General features: G+C 52.8%; 1 protein-coding gene across 6 annotated transcripts in view; it reads left to right on the top strand.

Annotated features, from left to right (window-relative positions):
- The window catches only part of RGS9 (regulator of G protein signaling 9), a 35,276-nt gene extending 21,951 nt beyond the window's left edge, over positions 1-13,325 (top strand). Inside the window, exons 10-19 of one of the 6 annotated variants that reach the window (XM_064728915.1) lie at positions 61-90; positions 679-740; positions 2,881-2,994; positions 3,859-3,974; positions 4,840-4,927; positions 5,425-5,563; positions 6,166-6,251; positions 7,567-7,681; positions 11,030-11,412; positions 12,216-13,325. In XM_064728915.1, the coding sequence (XP_064584985.1) occupies positions 61-90; positions 679-740; positions 2,881-2,994; positions 3,859-3,974; positions 4,840-4,927; positions 5,425-5,563; positions 6,166-6,251; positions 7,567-7,681; positions 11,030-11,412; positions 12,216-12,372 (1,290 nt within the window). In that variant the 3' untranslated portion in view covers positions 12,373-13,325. Of the gene's footprint in view, positions 1-60; positions 91-678; positions 741-2,880; positions 2,995-3,858; positions 3,975-4,839; positions 4,928-5,424; positions 5,564-6,162; positions 6,252-7,566; positions 10,948-11,029; positions 11,413-12,215 lie in introns of those variants that run through there. The other 5 variants (XM_064728914.1, XR_010442341.1, XM_064728917.1 and 2 more) reach the window with 5 other exon arrangements.
- Positions 13,326-16,068: the final 2,743 nt, after the last annotated feature.

Raw genomic sequence — 16,068 nt, 5'->3', positions numbered from 1 at the left:
CAAAAAACAAATGTAAGCACCCATCCCAATGTAATGATTATTTTTTAATATATTTTACAGAAAAATACTATGGAATTCTACAGGAGAGAGGTGAGTGGTGCTTCCCTCACTTCTCAGTGTTCACCCTGTGTGGCTCAAAGCCCTCCGTGCAGGGCATGGGCTCTTTGCAAAGCAGAATCCCGGCCTCATGGAGCTTTTATCAAATTAATTTCAGGCCATTCCCTCCCACTGCAGCTCTCCCAGTGACGGGAAGGCTCAGGCAAGGACAGACACCAGGGCTGAAATCCAATAGATCCAAATTAGTGGTGGGGAAATCACGGTGGCGCCAGCACAGAGACAGCCAAGAATCAGTGCTAATTACATGCTAAATCATCCAGAGCATTTGTAGGTGCTGAGGATGGGAGCTATTATTCAATTTCTATATAACATGGGGAGTGCTTTTTAATTACTTGCACATTGCAAAGTGAGTTTGTGATGTTTGCAGTGAGCTCAGTGAAAACAGACATTTTACTGAGACAATTCAGGGATCCTCGGGTTCCTTGGACATGCAGTAATTAGGGAAGAAGCAGTCCCTGCTGTAATTGGCCCCACTACCTGGGAGAGAAGCAGTCTGAGGTTTAGATAGGCCTTATCTTCAAACCTCTGTGCTCCTAACCGTGGCCATGTCTGATCCCTCAGATCATGTACTATCAGCAGGCCATCCTGAAGACCAGAGTGAAATCCTCTGTCTCTCTTGGAGGGTAAGTCCTGATTTCCTTCTGTCCACACATTAATTAGTCTGCAGTGCTTATCTCCCGATGAGCTGATGAAGCTGTCTGCTCTGGCAGCTGGTGACTCAGCCAGGGCATCCATGTGGTGGCCCAGTGCTGTCTGGGCTGTCTGGGAGGAGGAGGAGGAGGAGGGATCAGAGTCCCAGCAGGATGAAGAGCCTCCCTGGGAGCTTTGCTGCAGAGCAGCACCAACCTCTGGCTGAGAATCCCACTGGGATCAGGAGATGCTGACACTGCCCTGGTCAGCTGTGATGCCTGGGAGGATCCAGCAGTGTGTCTGTCCTTCAGGAGGAGCAGCCGGCAGGACAGACTGACCCTCCTGCCCCTGCTCCCCACCCTGGGCTGTCCCTGCCCCATGGTGGTGCTCACCTCTGGCTGTGTAACCCTGCAGAGGGAAGCAGCCTCCCCATCAGCACCCAAGCAATTAATCAGCAATTCCCCTTCCCAGTGGGAGAGTTTCCTGCTCACATCCTTGATGAAGCCTCCAGCCCTGGCTTTAGGCACTGCTGTGTGTGCCAGAGGAATTCCTCCTGTGCTGACCAGGCTCCTTGGGGTGCAACCTCCTGGTGCACTGCCATTGCCACCAGGGATTCCTGTCACACCTGACAGAAACAAGGTGCTCAGGCCATTTCCCTGGGGAATAATCTTGGGTGAATGGGATGGGTGGAAGAGAGAGTCTTCAGAGAGCCACAGCTTGCAGGGCACTGGGGTTGGAGAGGCAGATATTTCTTACCCAGAGGCAGATCTTCCTGCCCAGAGCTCTGGAGGGAGGCTGGGCTGGCTCTGCCCCATGCTCAGTGGCCAATTCCCTGCACAGCTCAGGGAATGTTCATTTTGTCACTGACTCCCAGGTCACTTAAAACTCTGCTGCCTCAATTCTCCAAGCTGTGAGCTGGAGCTGGGGACCCCTGGCTGCTTTCCAGCAATTTTGTGGTGTTTCGCTGTTTGGCAATGGAGGTTTTTTCTCATTAGTTTGGTGGGATGATGCTTATCACCTACATCAAAAATCTCAGGAATTTTGGAACTCCTGAGTGTCAGCTGCAAGGTTGGGTCCAAATCAAATTATTGTTAATGAGGATTTGAGCAGCAACTGGGCAGTGTGCATGCTTCAGAGCATTGCAGTGATTTGGGAGAAGCTGCAAAGCACTTCAGGACCACACAGCAGTGTTACCTGAGCTGACAGGTTTAGATTTGCTTGATCATGGGCAGGAGTGGCCAGTGCAGGTGCTGGATGCCTGGGCATTCCCAGAGGGAAGGGAGGATGGGGCAGCTCTGTGCCAGCCCTGTGGTTTGCTCTGTAGCACTGCAGGATGAGTGCCAAGGTGCCTGTTAGCAATGGACACTGCACTCCCAGCTCTGAGCACATCAAAGCACTTTGGCCTGCAAGGAATTTTAAATGCAGAAACCAGAGGATTTTTATTTTTTTTTCAAGAATGAAAAAGGGAGGCTGGAGCTAAAATTCCAGGACATTAGTGAAATCAGTTGTAATTAGAAGTCTGGCCAAGTTAGAAGGTAGGAGAAGTGTTTGTCTGGTTCCTGATGGGAGAGAGGCAGCTCTGCTTTGTGCCAAGCCCTCAGAGCCACTCGCAGAGGAATGAGCCCTGTGGTGGGTGATGGAGGAAAGGAGAAGCTGGGATGAGCCCTCAGCATTCCCTGACTTTCCCAGAGCTCCCTGAGCTCTCCCATGGCCCATGGGAAGGCAGAGAACCCGCCTGGGTGAGCACAAACCCTGGGTTCCTTTCCCTGACACTTTCCCCCCAGAGCAGGGCAGGATCAGGCCCTGGCCAGCTGAGAACAGGAGACAGAAACTCTCCTTGGAGTCCTAAATCTCTCTTCCTTAAAATGAAAAGGCAGAAGGAGGTGATGGAAGAGTCTTGTAGCTCCTTGTATTTGACAAATTCACTGCTTCAAAAGGAGATTCTGCTGGGAAATGGAAAAGATTACCTGAGCTAATGAATTGATTTTTGTGGGAAGGCAAAGGCCACCTTCCAGATCCCTGTGCTGAGAGTCCTGCACCTCTGAGGAGATCTGTAATCTGTTATTTGGCTATAATGGGGCTGGCTGTAATTCTGCCTTCCAAATTCACGTTTTGATTTTGGATTTGTTGCAGGGTTGTGAAGTACTCTGAGCAGTTCCTCTCCAATGATCCCATCCTGTCTGGATGTCTCCCCAGCAACCCTTGGATATCAGATGACCCTGATTTTTGGGATCTCAATGCAAAGCTGTATGTATTTCTGTTGTTTTGCCAACCTGTGGTTTACAGTGACCTTTACACTGATAGAAATCAAGAAAGGGAAGCACTGATTTTTGTTGTGGTATCTGATCACAGAGAAGTGTTCCCTTTCAAATTTATTTTGAAATTGGGAGTACTCCATGCTGAACTTTCAGCACTGCCTCCTTCAAGTGGAGCCTTCCTTAACATCCCAGAAATTCCTGAGCTGATGATGGGAGTGTGCACTCAGCCCTGCTGGTGGGTCTGATCCTCCCTGGATGAGTGGAGGATGGATCCTGTTCCACCTTGACCAGCGCTGGAGTGGAATAGGAGCAGCTCAGGGTTCAGCTGCTCCCCTGGACATCCAGTAATTGGCTCTTTGCTCACCCCTCAGGCTTTGGGTTGGAGGCACACACTGGTGTCCATCCCTTCTCTGAGGCCCCCCTTGGTTTTCCCTTTGGATAGGGTTTGCTAATTACACAGTGGCTTGGAGCATCCAACATCTCAGTGGTCCTGAGAGCAGCAATCCTGGACTCACTGAATCCCATCAGACATCCCCAGGGATGCCTGCACTGAGTGCCTTCATGAGAAGCAAAGCACCAGTGCCTCCTCCAGGGTGGGACTGAGTCAAACCTCAGGGCAAGGCTGGGCTGTCCCTGAGAGCTGCAGAAATCCCAGTTAAATCCTCATCCCGCTGCGTCCTGAGTTGTTTAATTACAACTTACTTAGTGGCTTGACTTCAGGAGCTCATTACACCACTCTGGAAAACAAGAGAATACTGAGAAGTCCCTTGGCACTGCAGCAAAGGGCATTTTGGTTTTAATTAATCTGCTAATTAGAGGAAGCAGCGGTGCTGTGTGTGTTCTCCCCGTGCAGGGTGGAGGTGCCCACCAGGATGCGCGTGGAGCGATGGGCCTTCAACTTCAGCGAGCTGATCCGGGACCCCAAGGGCCGCCAGAACTTCCAGCTCTTCCTGAAGAAGGAGTTCAGCGGTGGGTGGCAGTGTCCCCGTGTCCCCAGGCTGAGGTGACACGGCTGCTGCAGGCTCTGCAGCCAGGGCAGGCGGTTCCATCTAGTGGCACAGGACACACGGTACAGCCCAGCCTCAGAGGGTTTACATTGCATTTTAGGAAGGAATTCTGCCCTGTGAGGGTGGGCTGGCCCTGGCACAGGGTTTTTAAAGAATTTTAAAGATTTTTTAAAGATTTTTTAAAGATTTTTTAAGATTTTTTAAGCTTTTCCAAGCCTTCTGATGTTTCCATTCTTGTAGCAAACTTTCTCACACGCTTTCTGTAAATACCTCATTGTTTTACATTCTTCTATGGAAGAAGAGAAATTTGATAGACTGTTAGCTTGTCCAGTGTCATTGGAGAGGTGGCACTGTCGCCCTCCAATCCACTGTCACTTTTGGAAAACTATAAATGTTGGGGTCAGAAAATAAACTTCCCTTTTCTTCACCTTGAGAGCAGCAGTGTGTGTGCTCCCGTTGTTTCATGTCCTATAGAGACACTCTGGCTGTCCCTGGATGTGTCCAGGGCCAGGTCAGACAGGGCTTGGAGCAGCCTGGGATATTTGGAAGGTGTCCCTGCCCATGGGACTGAGATGGAACTTCAGGTCCCTTCCACCCCAGAGCATTCCCTGATTCTCTGACTGCTCCCAGAGAAGGGAACTGGCTGAGCTCACAAGTTCTTAGAGGTGTCAGTGGGCAGAGAACAGGGGAAAGCTGTTCTCCTCTTTCAGTCAATTGGAGAGGCTGCTTTGGGGCCAGCAAATTGTGCCAAACAAATCCAGGAGTTAATAAATGGGATTGTGTTTTCCTCAATCTCACTCTCTGCTGATTGTGCCCTTGTCATGCAGGAGAGAATCTGGGTTTCTGGGAAGCCTGTGAGGATCTCAAGTATGGAGACCAATCCAAGGTCAAAGAAAAAGCAGAAGAAATCTACAAGTGAGTGGGAAAACTTTCCACTCTTTAACTCTTTGTGCATGAGTCCCATCACCTTCCACAGGTTCTCATTCTCCAAATGATTTATTCCTAAGGTTTTTACCTGCAGGCTGTTATCAGATGTGGCTGTCTTTTGTCCCCACACAGGAAAGGAGCTTTTGAAGATGAAAGTAGAAGTGTTTTTTTAGTATATATTTACTTTTCCTCTCTATTCTCTGTTATATTTCAGTCTTAGGATGTAATTTAAATATTGGTATGGAACAGCAAAGTTCTTGAGGCTGCCACAAGCAAAGTGAGGAGAGGCTTTTTGCTTCCAGTGAGCTGAAGTTCTGTGCAAGAGGAAGTGAGTGCACTGAGTCTCTGATGAAGAGAACATGGATTGCCCAAATCAGGACAGCAAATAGCGGCAGGGAGCTGAAGGGACTTTTCCTTTGGTGCACAGACAGGAGTCTGTGGGTTCTGCAGCTGCTAATGGCACTGTCGATTGCTCCTCCTGGCAGGCTGTTCCTGGCTCCGGGAGCGAGGCGCTGGATTAACATCGATGGCAAAACAATGGGCATCACAGTCAAGGGCCTGGAGCACCCTCATCGATATGTTCTGGATGCTGCTCAGACCCACATCTACATGCTGATGAAAAAGGTTTGTTATTTGCTGCCAGAGCCTGAGGGGGATTCCAGCCCTTCCAGAGCCTTTGTGTGCTATCAGCTGTCCCTTTCAAGGGGCCTTTGTGTGAAAATCCCTCAGATTTGCTGAGTGAAGCAAGTGCTGCTTCAGGCATTGGTATTTTGCTGCTGCTCCTTCCCTCTCAGCCTGTCCCCAGGGTGGTGGGGTCAGGGGGCTGCTGCAGGTCCTGCTTTCAATTCCAGCTTCCATGGAAGCAGCAGAACTGGACTGATTTTCACCCACTGATGAAAAGTTTGGCTCCTGGAACACAAGCTCCTCACCTTGCAGTGACTCTGAGACCCTGCTGGCCCAGGCTAAGCCTCATTCAGATCTTTTGATCTGGGTCTTACCTGTGAAGCTTTATTGTGAGATGGAAAATCCTGGGAATTTTCCAGCCAGATGAAAGGATATTGGTTTAAATAGCTACATTTGCCTGAAAGATGCAAAGTCCCTTGAGCTGCTGGGGGAGATTATCCAGTTCCCAGCCTCCCTGGCTCCTGAGCAGCTGCATTTGGTGGTGATTTTAATAAGGGTGTTTGCAGCCCATAACTACCAGTGTCTCTTTTTTCTCCTAGTAGGACTCCTATGGCCGCTATTTAAAGTCTCCAATATACAAGGAAATGCTGGCCAAGGCTGTTGTGCCACAAGAGGGTGTCAAAAAAAGGCAAGTGAAACTGGCTGTAATTGCGGGGTTTGTTTTTCTTGTTGTAGCAAGGGTAGAAAAAGCCCAAGTTGCAGCAAAATTACTATGATTTAGATGTTCTCTTAATTAAATAAAATTTTGCACTGAGAAGATGCTTTGCTTTGAGACTGATGGTGCTGTTTATTCATGAGCCCTTTGGAAAAGGCTTGTGAACAGGAGTGGAGCTGCTGATTGCTCAGCTGCCTTCTCTGCTGGGTCTGCTGAGAAGGGCTGGGATTGTTGAATTAATTCAGGGCTCCTTTCCTGGAAGGAGACAGCACTGGTGGCCTGAGCATGGGAAAACTTCTGCCCACCAAACCTTGGCTGCCAGAGCAGAGACAGACCCAAGGTCTGGGATAATCCATGGGATCTCTGTTTGTAGAGGTTTCAGGATGAGGGAAGAGATGAGAATCTTGACTTTATGTTTCAGAAAACTGATTTATTATTTTATTATATATATTATAATAAAAGAAAATTATATATTAAAACTATACTAAAGAAATAGAAAAGAAACATCAGAAAGCTAGCAAAAAAAGGAATAGAATGATAATAAAATCTTGTGACTGCTTACAGCTTTGACACAAGTAGCTGTCATTAGTTATCAAGTAAAAACAACTCACATAGATCAATCAAAAATGCACCTGTTGCATTCCACAGCAGCAGATAACCATTGTTTACACTTTGTTCCTGAGGCCTCTCAGCTTCCTAGGAGGAAAAATCTTAAGGAAAGGATTTTTCATAGAAGATGTGTGTGACACTGTGGGTCTGGTCTGAGTGATGGGCTCTGCTCTGAGTGATGAGTGTCTGTGTGCCCTCAGCAGCAGGACTTGGACACTTTTAGCAGTCCTGTAGCTTGTGTGTGACACTGACTCACCCCGTGCTGTGTAAAGCACTTTGCTGGGTCACTCCTCTGGCCATCTCTGTGTCCCAGCTTGTTGTGCTGGGTCACTTTGTTGGGTCACTCCTCTGGCCATCTCTGTGTCTCAGTGGGCCTGCTGGGTCACTTTGCTGGGTCACTCCTTTGGCCATCTCTGTGTCCCAGCTTGTTGTGCTGGGTCACTTTGCTGGGTCACTCCTCTGGCCATCTCTGTGTCCCAGCTTGTTGTGCTGGGTCACTTTGCTGGGTCACTCCTCTGGCCATCTCTGTGTCCCAGCTTGTTGTGCTGGGTCACTTTGCTGGGTCACTCCTTTGGCCATCTCTGTGTCCCAGCTGGTCCTGCCGGGTCCCTTTGCTGCCAGGGGGAGGTTTAGGTGCCCTTCTCCTCAGTAACCCTGTCCTTGCCCTGTCTCTGCCCAGCACGGGTCTGTTCGGACGCCGCCACCTGCGCTCCAGCCCCAGCCCCATCATCCTGAGGCAGCAGGAGGAGGAGGCCAAGGCCAGGGAAGCCGCCAACACCGTGGACATCACGCAGGTCATGAGCAAGCTGGACCGCAGGAACCAGCTGCAGAAGGAAGCTCCTCCCAAGTAGGCTCTGAGCCCCGCAGGGAAAAGACAAGGCGAGGCTGGGCTGAGCTTCGTCTCCCCTTCCTGAAGGTGTCAGTGCTGCTTTAGCTTTCCCAGGCCGGCTCGGGCTCTGCCAGCTCCCGCACGTTGCCATGGCTGCTGGAGAGCAGATGTCCCTTCCCGGGCAGTGCCAGGCTGCTGTGCCAGGCTCGGGGGCAGCGCCCTGCACACCCAGGAGGGGAGATGCCCCCACAGCCCCGGGAGGCTGCAGAGCCCGGCTGCCCGTCCCTGCTGCTCCAGGGCAGGGCAGAGCTGTGCCCCACTGGGTTCAGACCAGCCTGCCTTGGCCCTAAGGGGATGAACCTGCAGGGAGCAGGGCGAGGTGAGCCAGCCCACAGTGTCCCTGCTGGCCTCCATCCCATGGGGGGCTCTGCACCCTCCCAGGGCACCCCCTGAGAGGAGCACACCCCCACTCCAAGAGTCCTGCACCACAGGCACAGGAGCTGCTTGTGGGAGCAGCAGCAGGAGCATTTCTGAAGGTTTAGCTGCCCTTCTGAATTTGAGTGACACTCCCGCATCCCCTGGCACGCTGGAGATGATCAGCTCTGCTCTGCTCTGCTCTCCCCGTGACTCCTGTGCTGTGAGCTGGGTGTGCAGGTGCAGAGAGCTGCCCCTTGCCAGAGCCAAGAGAGATTTTATCCAGTCCTTCCCACCTCTTGTCTTGTCTTTTTCCTGCTCTTCTATTTTCTGTTGTTAAAAATCCAACAGGAGGTAGCTGCAGTTGTCACTGGCTTGTAGCCCAGAGGCAAGGGAGAACAGGTAGAGGTGTTGAGAGCAGATTTCAACTTTAGGTAGTATTTTCTTTTTCTTTTGCTCTGTAGAATAAGACAAGCTGAAATACCACATTAGTGCTAAAGAGCTCAGGGATAAAGATTGCAGGCCTTGCTGGAAAAGCCCAGCATTGCCTGGACCAGGCCAATGGTTACCAGAGGTGTGAAGATTCCCAGTAAAGGGAATTAAAGGGGCAGAAATTTTCCTTGTTTGTTAAAATTTTGGGGAAGGAAAGGAAGTGGGTGGAAGCATTGAGGTCTGGGAAGCTGCCTCTTTCCAGTTCACATTGTTCATCCCTTTTTAATACTGGTAGGATTTTACAGAAAATGGGAGATCATAGAATCCCAGAGTGGTTTGGATTGGAAGGGATGTTAAAGCTCATCTCATTCCACCCCCTGCCATGGGCAGGGACACCTTCCACTGTCCCAGGGTGCTCAGAGCCACATCCAGCCTGGCCAGGGATGGGGCAGCTTCAGGAGAGAGCTGGCAGGGAATGGGAGCCCTTGGATAGTGGGGTGCATGCAGGCCCTGGGGTCCTTGCAGGGCAACTCCCTGTGAACAGGGGACAGTCATGATGTCACTGTGTCCCCAGCAGTGACTCTGGCCCTCCCCATGGCAGGGTCAGGGCTGGACACTCTGATCTGGTGTCACTCCTCCACTTGTGGCTGAGCCAGGGAGGTTGTCCTGCCCTTCCTTACCCCATCACTGATAAACCCCAGAGGAATTCAAACTGAGTCACCACAGACCTTCCCTCTGATGTTGTTCTCACTCCTGCTGGAAGCACAGGCACATTCTGCACTGCTGGGCAGGGGAGCAGGCTCAGGCTGCCTTTTTGCAAATTTAAACCCCAAGGCTTTGTTACATCAGGTGCTGAGCACCCTCAGCCTGTTTGGACATCAGAGCACTGGAAAACTGTCCAGAACCTGGCAGGGTTGTCCCAAAGGCACTGGGCTGTGCTGAGCTCTGGAGTCTGCAGAGTTTGTGTAACATGGAGCACTGAGCATGTTGGGATTGCCAGTATGTAGGAACATGTGGAAGATCAAGTCAGGGTATAAATAATAAATAACAAATCTGTGTGTTCCCGTCAGTCCCTCTGATTCTACTTCTATTTTGTCTGCTGCTTTGCTTGTTATGTTCTCTGGATCCATTCCTTTCTCTGATTTTTTATCATCTCTGCTTGGCATCGCTGCTCCCCTGCCATGGGTTGTGCTGCATGCTCGGGAGTCACTGTGCTTGTGGAACTCCAGTTACACCAGGAACTGTGTGGAACACCAGTCAGTGCTTGTGAACACCAGTTACTGTGTGGAACACCAGTTACTGCTTGTAGAACACCAGTTATTGTGTAGAACACCAGTTACTGTGTGGAACACCAGTTGCTGCATGTGGAACACCAGTTTTTGCATGTGGAACAAGCAGCCATCCTTCACACCCAGGCAGGAGCTGTCTTTGCCCTGCCACAGGCTGATGGAGCTGTCACAGCCCAGCCTTCTGCTCCTCATCCTCTGCTGCTCAGTCCCTGAAGAGGAAAGTTGCCTGGTACAAGCTGAACTCCACTTTGTGCCAGCCCCAGAGAAAGTGTTTGTTTCCATGTGTTGTTTAATTTTTTTGGCCATGGCTTCCATGTGTTCATCTGTCTAATAAAAATAAATGTAGAAAACAGAAAAAGAGCCGAGTTCATCCTTCTCTGTGGTGTCTCAGTGTGTTCATCCTTCTGTGTGCCATCTCTGCATGTGTGTGTGCATGTCCTGTGTGTGCCTCTGCTCCCAGCTCCTCTCCCTGGACACTTGAGCTGCATTTCATTTTGCTGGGACCAAGTCCTTGAGAAATGGGAGGGGACGTGGCATGCAGCATGTGCTGTCCTTGTCCTGTCCAGTCTGTGCTTGGGCTTGTCCTGAGGGCTGGCTGAGCTGGGCTGGAGCCTGCCCAGCCCCAGCCAGGGACACTGGGGTTCCAGCAGGCGATGGCATTGGCACTATGAGGGTTGGGGCCCTGGTGGTGCTGTGGGTGTGACATGGTTGTGCTGTCCATAACCAAGATCACATTTCTGGCATGACAGCCTCCTCCGTGCCTGCAGCTAATGGTGGTGAGGAGTGACACAGGCTGGTGTCCCCTCCAGCATCCCGGCGGGTGTGGGGCTGATCTGCCAGCACCTGCTGGGGCTGTGGTGGCAGCAGTGACCCCGCAGGCAAGGTGTGACAGCAGGCAAGGTGTGACAGCCCAGTGCTTTGGCAGGGGGAGGGCAGGGAAGGGGACAGAGCTGCAGGACAGAGGGACACGGGCACAGGCATGGCTGGGGGGGACAGAGCTGCAGGACAGGGGGTCACAGGCACAGACATGGCTGGAGTGGCTGGAGCTGTCTCCCAGCTGAGCCCTTCTCTCCTGGCAGCACCAAAGGAGGAGCGGGATTTTCCTCATGAAGAAGCCTGGGGAGCCCCGGGTGTCACCCCCAGACCTGACTGAGCCTCTCTCCTTTTCCTCCCCACAGCCAGCCCACCTCGCCTCCTGCTCCCCCGGCCCGGCTGCCCACGCCGGCCCCGGCACCCCGGCATCGCCCCAGGCCGTGCCTCCCGTGTCCCCCCTGCCCCGGGGTTCCGCCTGTCCCTCCCGCATGGGCCGGGCCCTGGGCAGCGCCGCGGGCACCCAGCCGGACCCGCGGGCAGCCGGCCCCAACCCCGGCCCCTTCCCGTCGGGCGGCCGGAGATCCCGCCTGGCAGCCCGGGCCTGGGCCCGGTTCCTGCGGAGGGGCTGCCGGAGCTCGGGCATCCCGGGCTCGCTGCCGGCCCGGGGCCCGGCCGTGCCCCACGGCAAGGTGCAGCCGCTGGGCGGGCGGGAGCGGCGGCTGCGGCCCGACAGCAGGACGGTCAGCAGGTGAGCAGCGCACGGACACACGGACACACGGACACACGGACACAGACCCGGACAGGGCTCGGCTCCAGGGCCGGCTCGGTTTGGGATTAGCCAGAGGGAGAGGTCCCAGAGAATCATCTTTGCCACACTTGCCCCAAACCCAGGCCCTTCCCTGTCTCCATTCCTGCAGTTTTCCGATGGGAGTGGGCCAGAAGCCCGTGCTGGCAGTGCCTCTGCTGTTGTCACAGCTCCTGTTCAGGGTGCAAAACCCCAGGTTTTACATTTAATCCCTGAATTTGGAGAACCTCAGTGTTCTTGTGCACTGACTCAGGTTTGGTTTAGTGATTTCAAGTCAGAGGAGAACCAGAAGTGACAAGGGAGGGGAAATCTTGAGCGAGAGTCGCTCAGTGTTTGTCGTTCCAGGGCAGAGATGGGGAATTTTTGCCTGGCAAGGCTGCCCCTACAGGAACCCAACCCTGGCCATGTCCCTCACCAGGAGCAGCATGTCCCTGATCCCTTTAACCCACATCTGCTGCTGGCTGAGTGGATGAGTCCACATTATAAATTCCAAAGCACAAACCTGAGGGCTGCTGCTCTACCTGGCTCCGGAGCTCTGTCACAGGGCGGCCTTGCAGCTTCAAAGCTGCGCCAGCGCGCATTCCCCTCATCCTCCCTCTCCGTGGGCTCATGCCTGGGTTTTGCTGTGGGAATTTGGGGCTGGAATGGTGAAAATCTCAAAGCCAAGCTTGCTTGCTGCCTCAGAGCACATCAAAAAGTGCCGTGTGTGTGTGTGTGTGTGATGAGTTTGTGTTTTTCCAATGCAGCTTCTTCCAAGTCAGAACGGCCGCGCCTCCGGAGAGCCCAGCCTGCCCCGGGGGCTCCGGGCAGGGAGAGGAGAGGCAGCCCTGGGCTCGGAAGGGCTCTGCAAAGGAGCTGATCTGCCCCTGGGAGACCCCCACAGGACAGGGGAGAGCAGGGTAACCCTGACATGGATGCTCCTGCCAGGCCTGAGACTGCAGTGATGGCCTTGCATGGCTCAGCGCAAGTTGGAGAAGTGTGTTGGAGCCATCCTCCAGCAGCAGGGACACCCAGACCACCACAGCTCCGAATAACAGCCCCTGGTGTGCCCAGCTGTTTGTGATCCAAGAGCTCCAAGCCTCTCTGGACTGGTTTTCTCTCCTGTCTTTGGTGTGTTCAGTTCTGCTCATGACAAACTGGTCGATAAAGGAGCCTGGTTTCATGCCTTGGAGCAGATGGAGGACGTGTGGGTGATGTCCTGGGAATCGGGCTCTTATCAGAGTTTCTGCCTTGGCCATGAGGTGTCAGCACACTGAACACAGCACAGCTGGAGCAGGGCTGGAGGGGGCTGGCAGGGCAGGACTCAGGCTTCAGTGCCAAAACAGGGGCGTGTTTGTGTCCCCAGCCTGGGCCCACCTCCTATTAATTACAATTTTTTCATTTTGAAAGCGTGCTGATTAAGAGGCTGGGGAAAATGGAGTGCCCCTCATGAGATGCTGAGTGGCAAAGCATCATTCCTTCATCCAAACCAAACACTATCCCAGAGGCACCAAGGAGTGCAGAGCCCTCCTGCATCAGCTCCAGCTCCCCAGTGCATGGGTTTGAAACCATGGCTGGACCTGGGAGCCCCTGGGGAGATCCAAGCCAAATCCCTGCTGGTGTTTTGGGCCCCTCCAAGCTGGGATTGATGTGCTGCCACAGGCAGTGCTGATATTGAGTGTTGGATTGTTGCCTTCCTTGTGTCAGTGTTTGAAGGTGGTTGTTTTATTCCCTGGATGAGTTTCCTCAGTGTGTGTGTGCTGTGGGTCCCTGTTCTGTACCTTGGCCATGACCTGTGACTTCTGATGTTGCTGTTTTGTACTTTCTGATTATAAATGGAGTTTTTCCTGTGTGGCTGATGTGGTTCCACATGCTCAGTCCTGCTGTGGGATTTAAATCTGTCCTCACACACACTCAGTGCTCCCTGTTTCCCCCAGGTCTGGGCTGACACTTCCCATCACAGGGCAATTTGGGAAAATCAGAAGGCTGCTTCTGTCTCCAAAGAGTCTTTCCCAGGCTGCTGGCCCTCACTGCCATGGTGCCCCTCTTGTACAAACACACATTGACTCTCGATGGCTTTGCTCTGTCAGAGGGACCTGGTCCTGCTCTGCTGCTACTGACAGGGACATCTCTTATTGATGAGAGACAAATCTGGTGTCTTCTGCAATTTTTGGTGAGTATTGTTACTCAGCCACTCCTGGCAGGATGCTGGTGATGTGTAATCCAGGAAACACAACAGGAAGACGTGATTTGTCAGACAAAATAATATTATATTTAATATTATGTACATATGATAAGAGCCATTCTTCTGTAAATACTTCTCTCATTGGTTTTGGGATTCTCTTGGGCACCTCCTTGCCTTTGAATACTCCTCATGCTCATCTTCCACACCAGAGGAAAGAGTTCAGATGCAAATCTGCTGCTCTGCCAGGGCTGGGACACCCAGTGCAGCCAGGTACACACCTATCCCAGAGGCCAGCACTGGCACTTCCCAACATTTATCCCTTCAGGGCACTGATTTTTATTCCCCAATATCTTCTAAATATCTTTTCCCCCAATATCCTTCAACCTTTTCCCTGGGGGCACAGGGCATCTCAAGCCCGTGCCTGGCCCTCCAGTTGGAAATGCAGGTTGGAAATGACAGCTCCAGAGGCCCCTGCTGCCCCCGTGCTGTGACATCTGAGGCTGTGTCCCCTGCTGGAGGCCTGGCGTGCCGGAGCTGGGAGCGCTTTCAGCTCTGGCACTTCAAACCCCTCGCTGTGCAGGAGCCCACTTATCGCTGCCTGGAGTCACCTGGAGGAATTAGCTCTCTGCAGCAACTTAGACATCCAAGGTATTCCTGTAATGTGAGGGATGTGGAAGGTTAATGACTGGAAAAAGTGATCGCTCCCTGTGGGCAGTTTCTCAGAAAACTCCCCGCTGCTTGGCTGCCAGAAGAAAGGAGATTCCAGCAGCAGCAGCAGCAGCAGTGAGGGAGCCTCGTGTCCCCTGCAGAGGCTCCTCTCTCCAGCCTCCCATGGCTGCACAGACCCTCCCACTCTGTCTCGGTGCTGGAGGAGCTCCCACACCCCCGGTGCTGCTGGATGAGCTACAGTGGTCCAGCTTTGGATATGCCCAGAATGAAGCTGGAAGGAGATTCTTACCTGAGTGGTTCTCCCAAGTGTGGAGGTCCCACACCTGCTGTGGGGTGGGCTCCTCCAGCATCCTTCACTCAGGCTGATCCGCAGCTGCTGGGATGGATTTGTTGTTTGGAGCAGCTTCTGGGGTTCCCCTGCACCTCCACGAGAGCTCTTCCCAGGCTGCCTCAGCACCAGCCTCAAGGGGACACTGTTGGGACAGGATGGGAGCGAGTCCCACGCTGTGATCCTCGTCCTTCTCTGCAGAGATGGGGCTGCCAGCTTTGGGAGTCACAGCCTGTGGGGAGGAGAGCTGTGTGTGGGGGCATGGCCAGCTCGGAGAACCTGGCTAAAATCTCCAGGTTATGGATCTGTTCTCCAGGCATCTCTTCAAGCCTGACATTTCCCTCTCCTCTCCAGCTGGGCCAAAGTGCTGAAAACACCGAGGGGCTGTTTCTTCCCCGGGCTCTGGGACCGTGCATTGCTGGAGCCTCATTAATTTAAAAATGGAACAAAGAATGCTCAGCATCCAGCAGGATCAGGCCTCGGGAGCAGGAAGTACCAGCTGGCCCGGGAGAGGGCTGGTTCCCATGGGATTCCCAGTGTGGTTTTGGCAGGCGGCGTGGTTGGGATGGTTCTTCAAGCAGGCTCTTCCTGCCTGGAATGCCAGGCCTGGAAGAACAGCTGACTCAGAGCGTGACAGCTCCTCACAGCATCCCCTCCTGAAAGGAGCTGTCAGGGAGGGTTCCTGACACCGCTGCCTCTACATTTTGTGCGGGTGGCTTGAAAGCCGAGCTGTAAGCCGAGCCCACGTCATGGTGCTCTTGGAAACGCCTGCCGTGGGTGGAATTCACCCCTGAGCAGCGCCTGGCAGCCCACCCTGCTCCCAGAATAGGATGCCAGCACAGCCCAAGTGCTTCGTGCTGCATCCACCCCAACATCTGAGAATCTGAGCTGTGATAAACACACAGTGACAGAAGCACCGTGACTTGGCTCTTTGGGGTGCAAAGCCAGTCATGGAATAATTTTCCCCTTGCCACGAGGGATATGTTTTATGCATTTTGCAATACACCTGGCCCAGAAGCAGAGGTGAGCACCTCACAGGATCCCTTTCAGGCAGAGGGCTCCCAGATCTGTTCTGCACCACACTAAAGAGGAAAAGATAAGCTCTTGCAAGTCAGTTTATTTTTTAAAATTCATGTTGCCATAGCAGCTCAGCACACTGTCTCAAGTCCTCCTTCTTGCAAAACTTTGATCACCATGAAAACAGAACTATGTTGTTCCCCAACACATTCTATACATAAATATGTTGAAGTTCCCATAGTTCATGCCTCAACACCTCTGCAAAGACATCTTTTATTTCTTGCTCACAAAGAATTTCTCTGGCCAGAGGTCAGTGTTTTAAATCTTGGTTTAAAGGCATCTCCTCAGCACCTCTGTGGTCCTGCTGCTCGTGTTCCCAGCCAAGGTTCTGGTTCCAGTGGTTTCTAACACAGTCTGGTGC

This window comes from Zonotrichia leucophrys, chromosome 18 (genome assembly GCF_028769735.1).
Source record: "Zonotrichia leucophrys gambelii isolate GWCS_2022_RI chromosome 18, RI_Zleu_2.0, whole genome shotgun sequence".
NCBI lineage: Eukaryota > Metazoa > Chordata > Aves > Passeriformes > Passerellidae > Zonotrichia > Zonotrichia leucophrys.
This window is presented reverse-complemented; position numbering and strand designations above follow the sequence as displayed.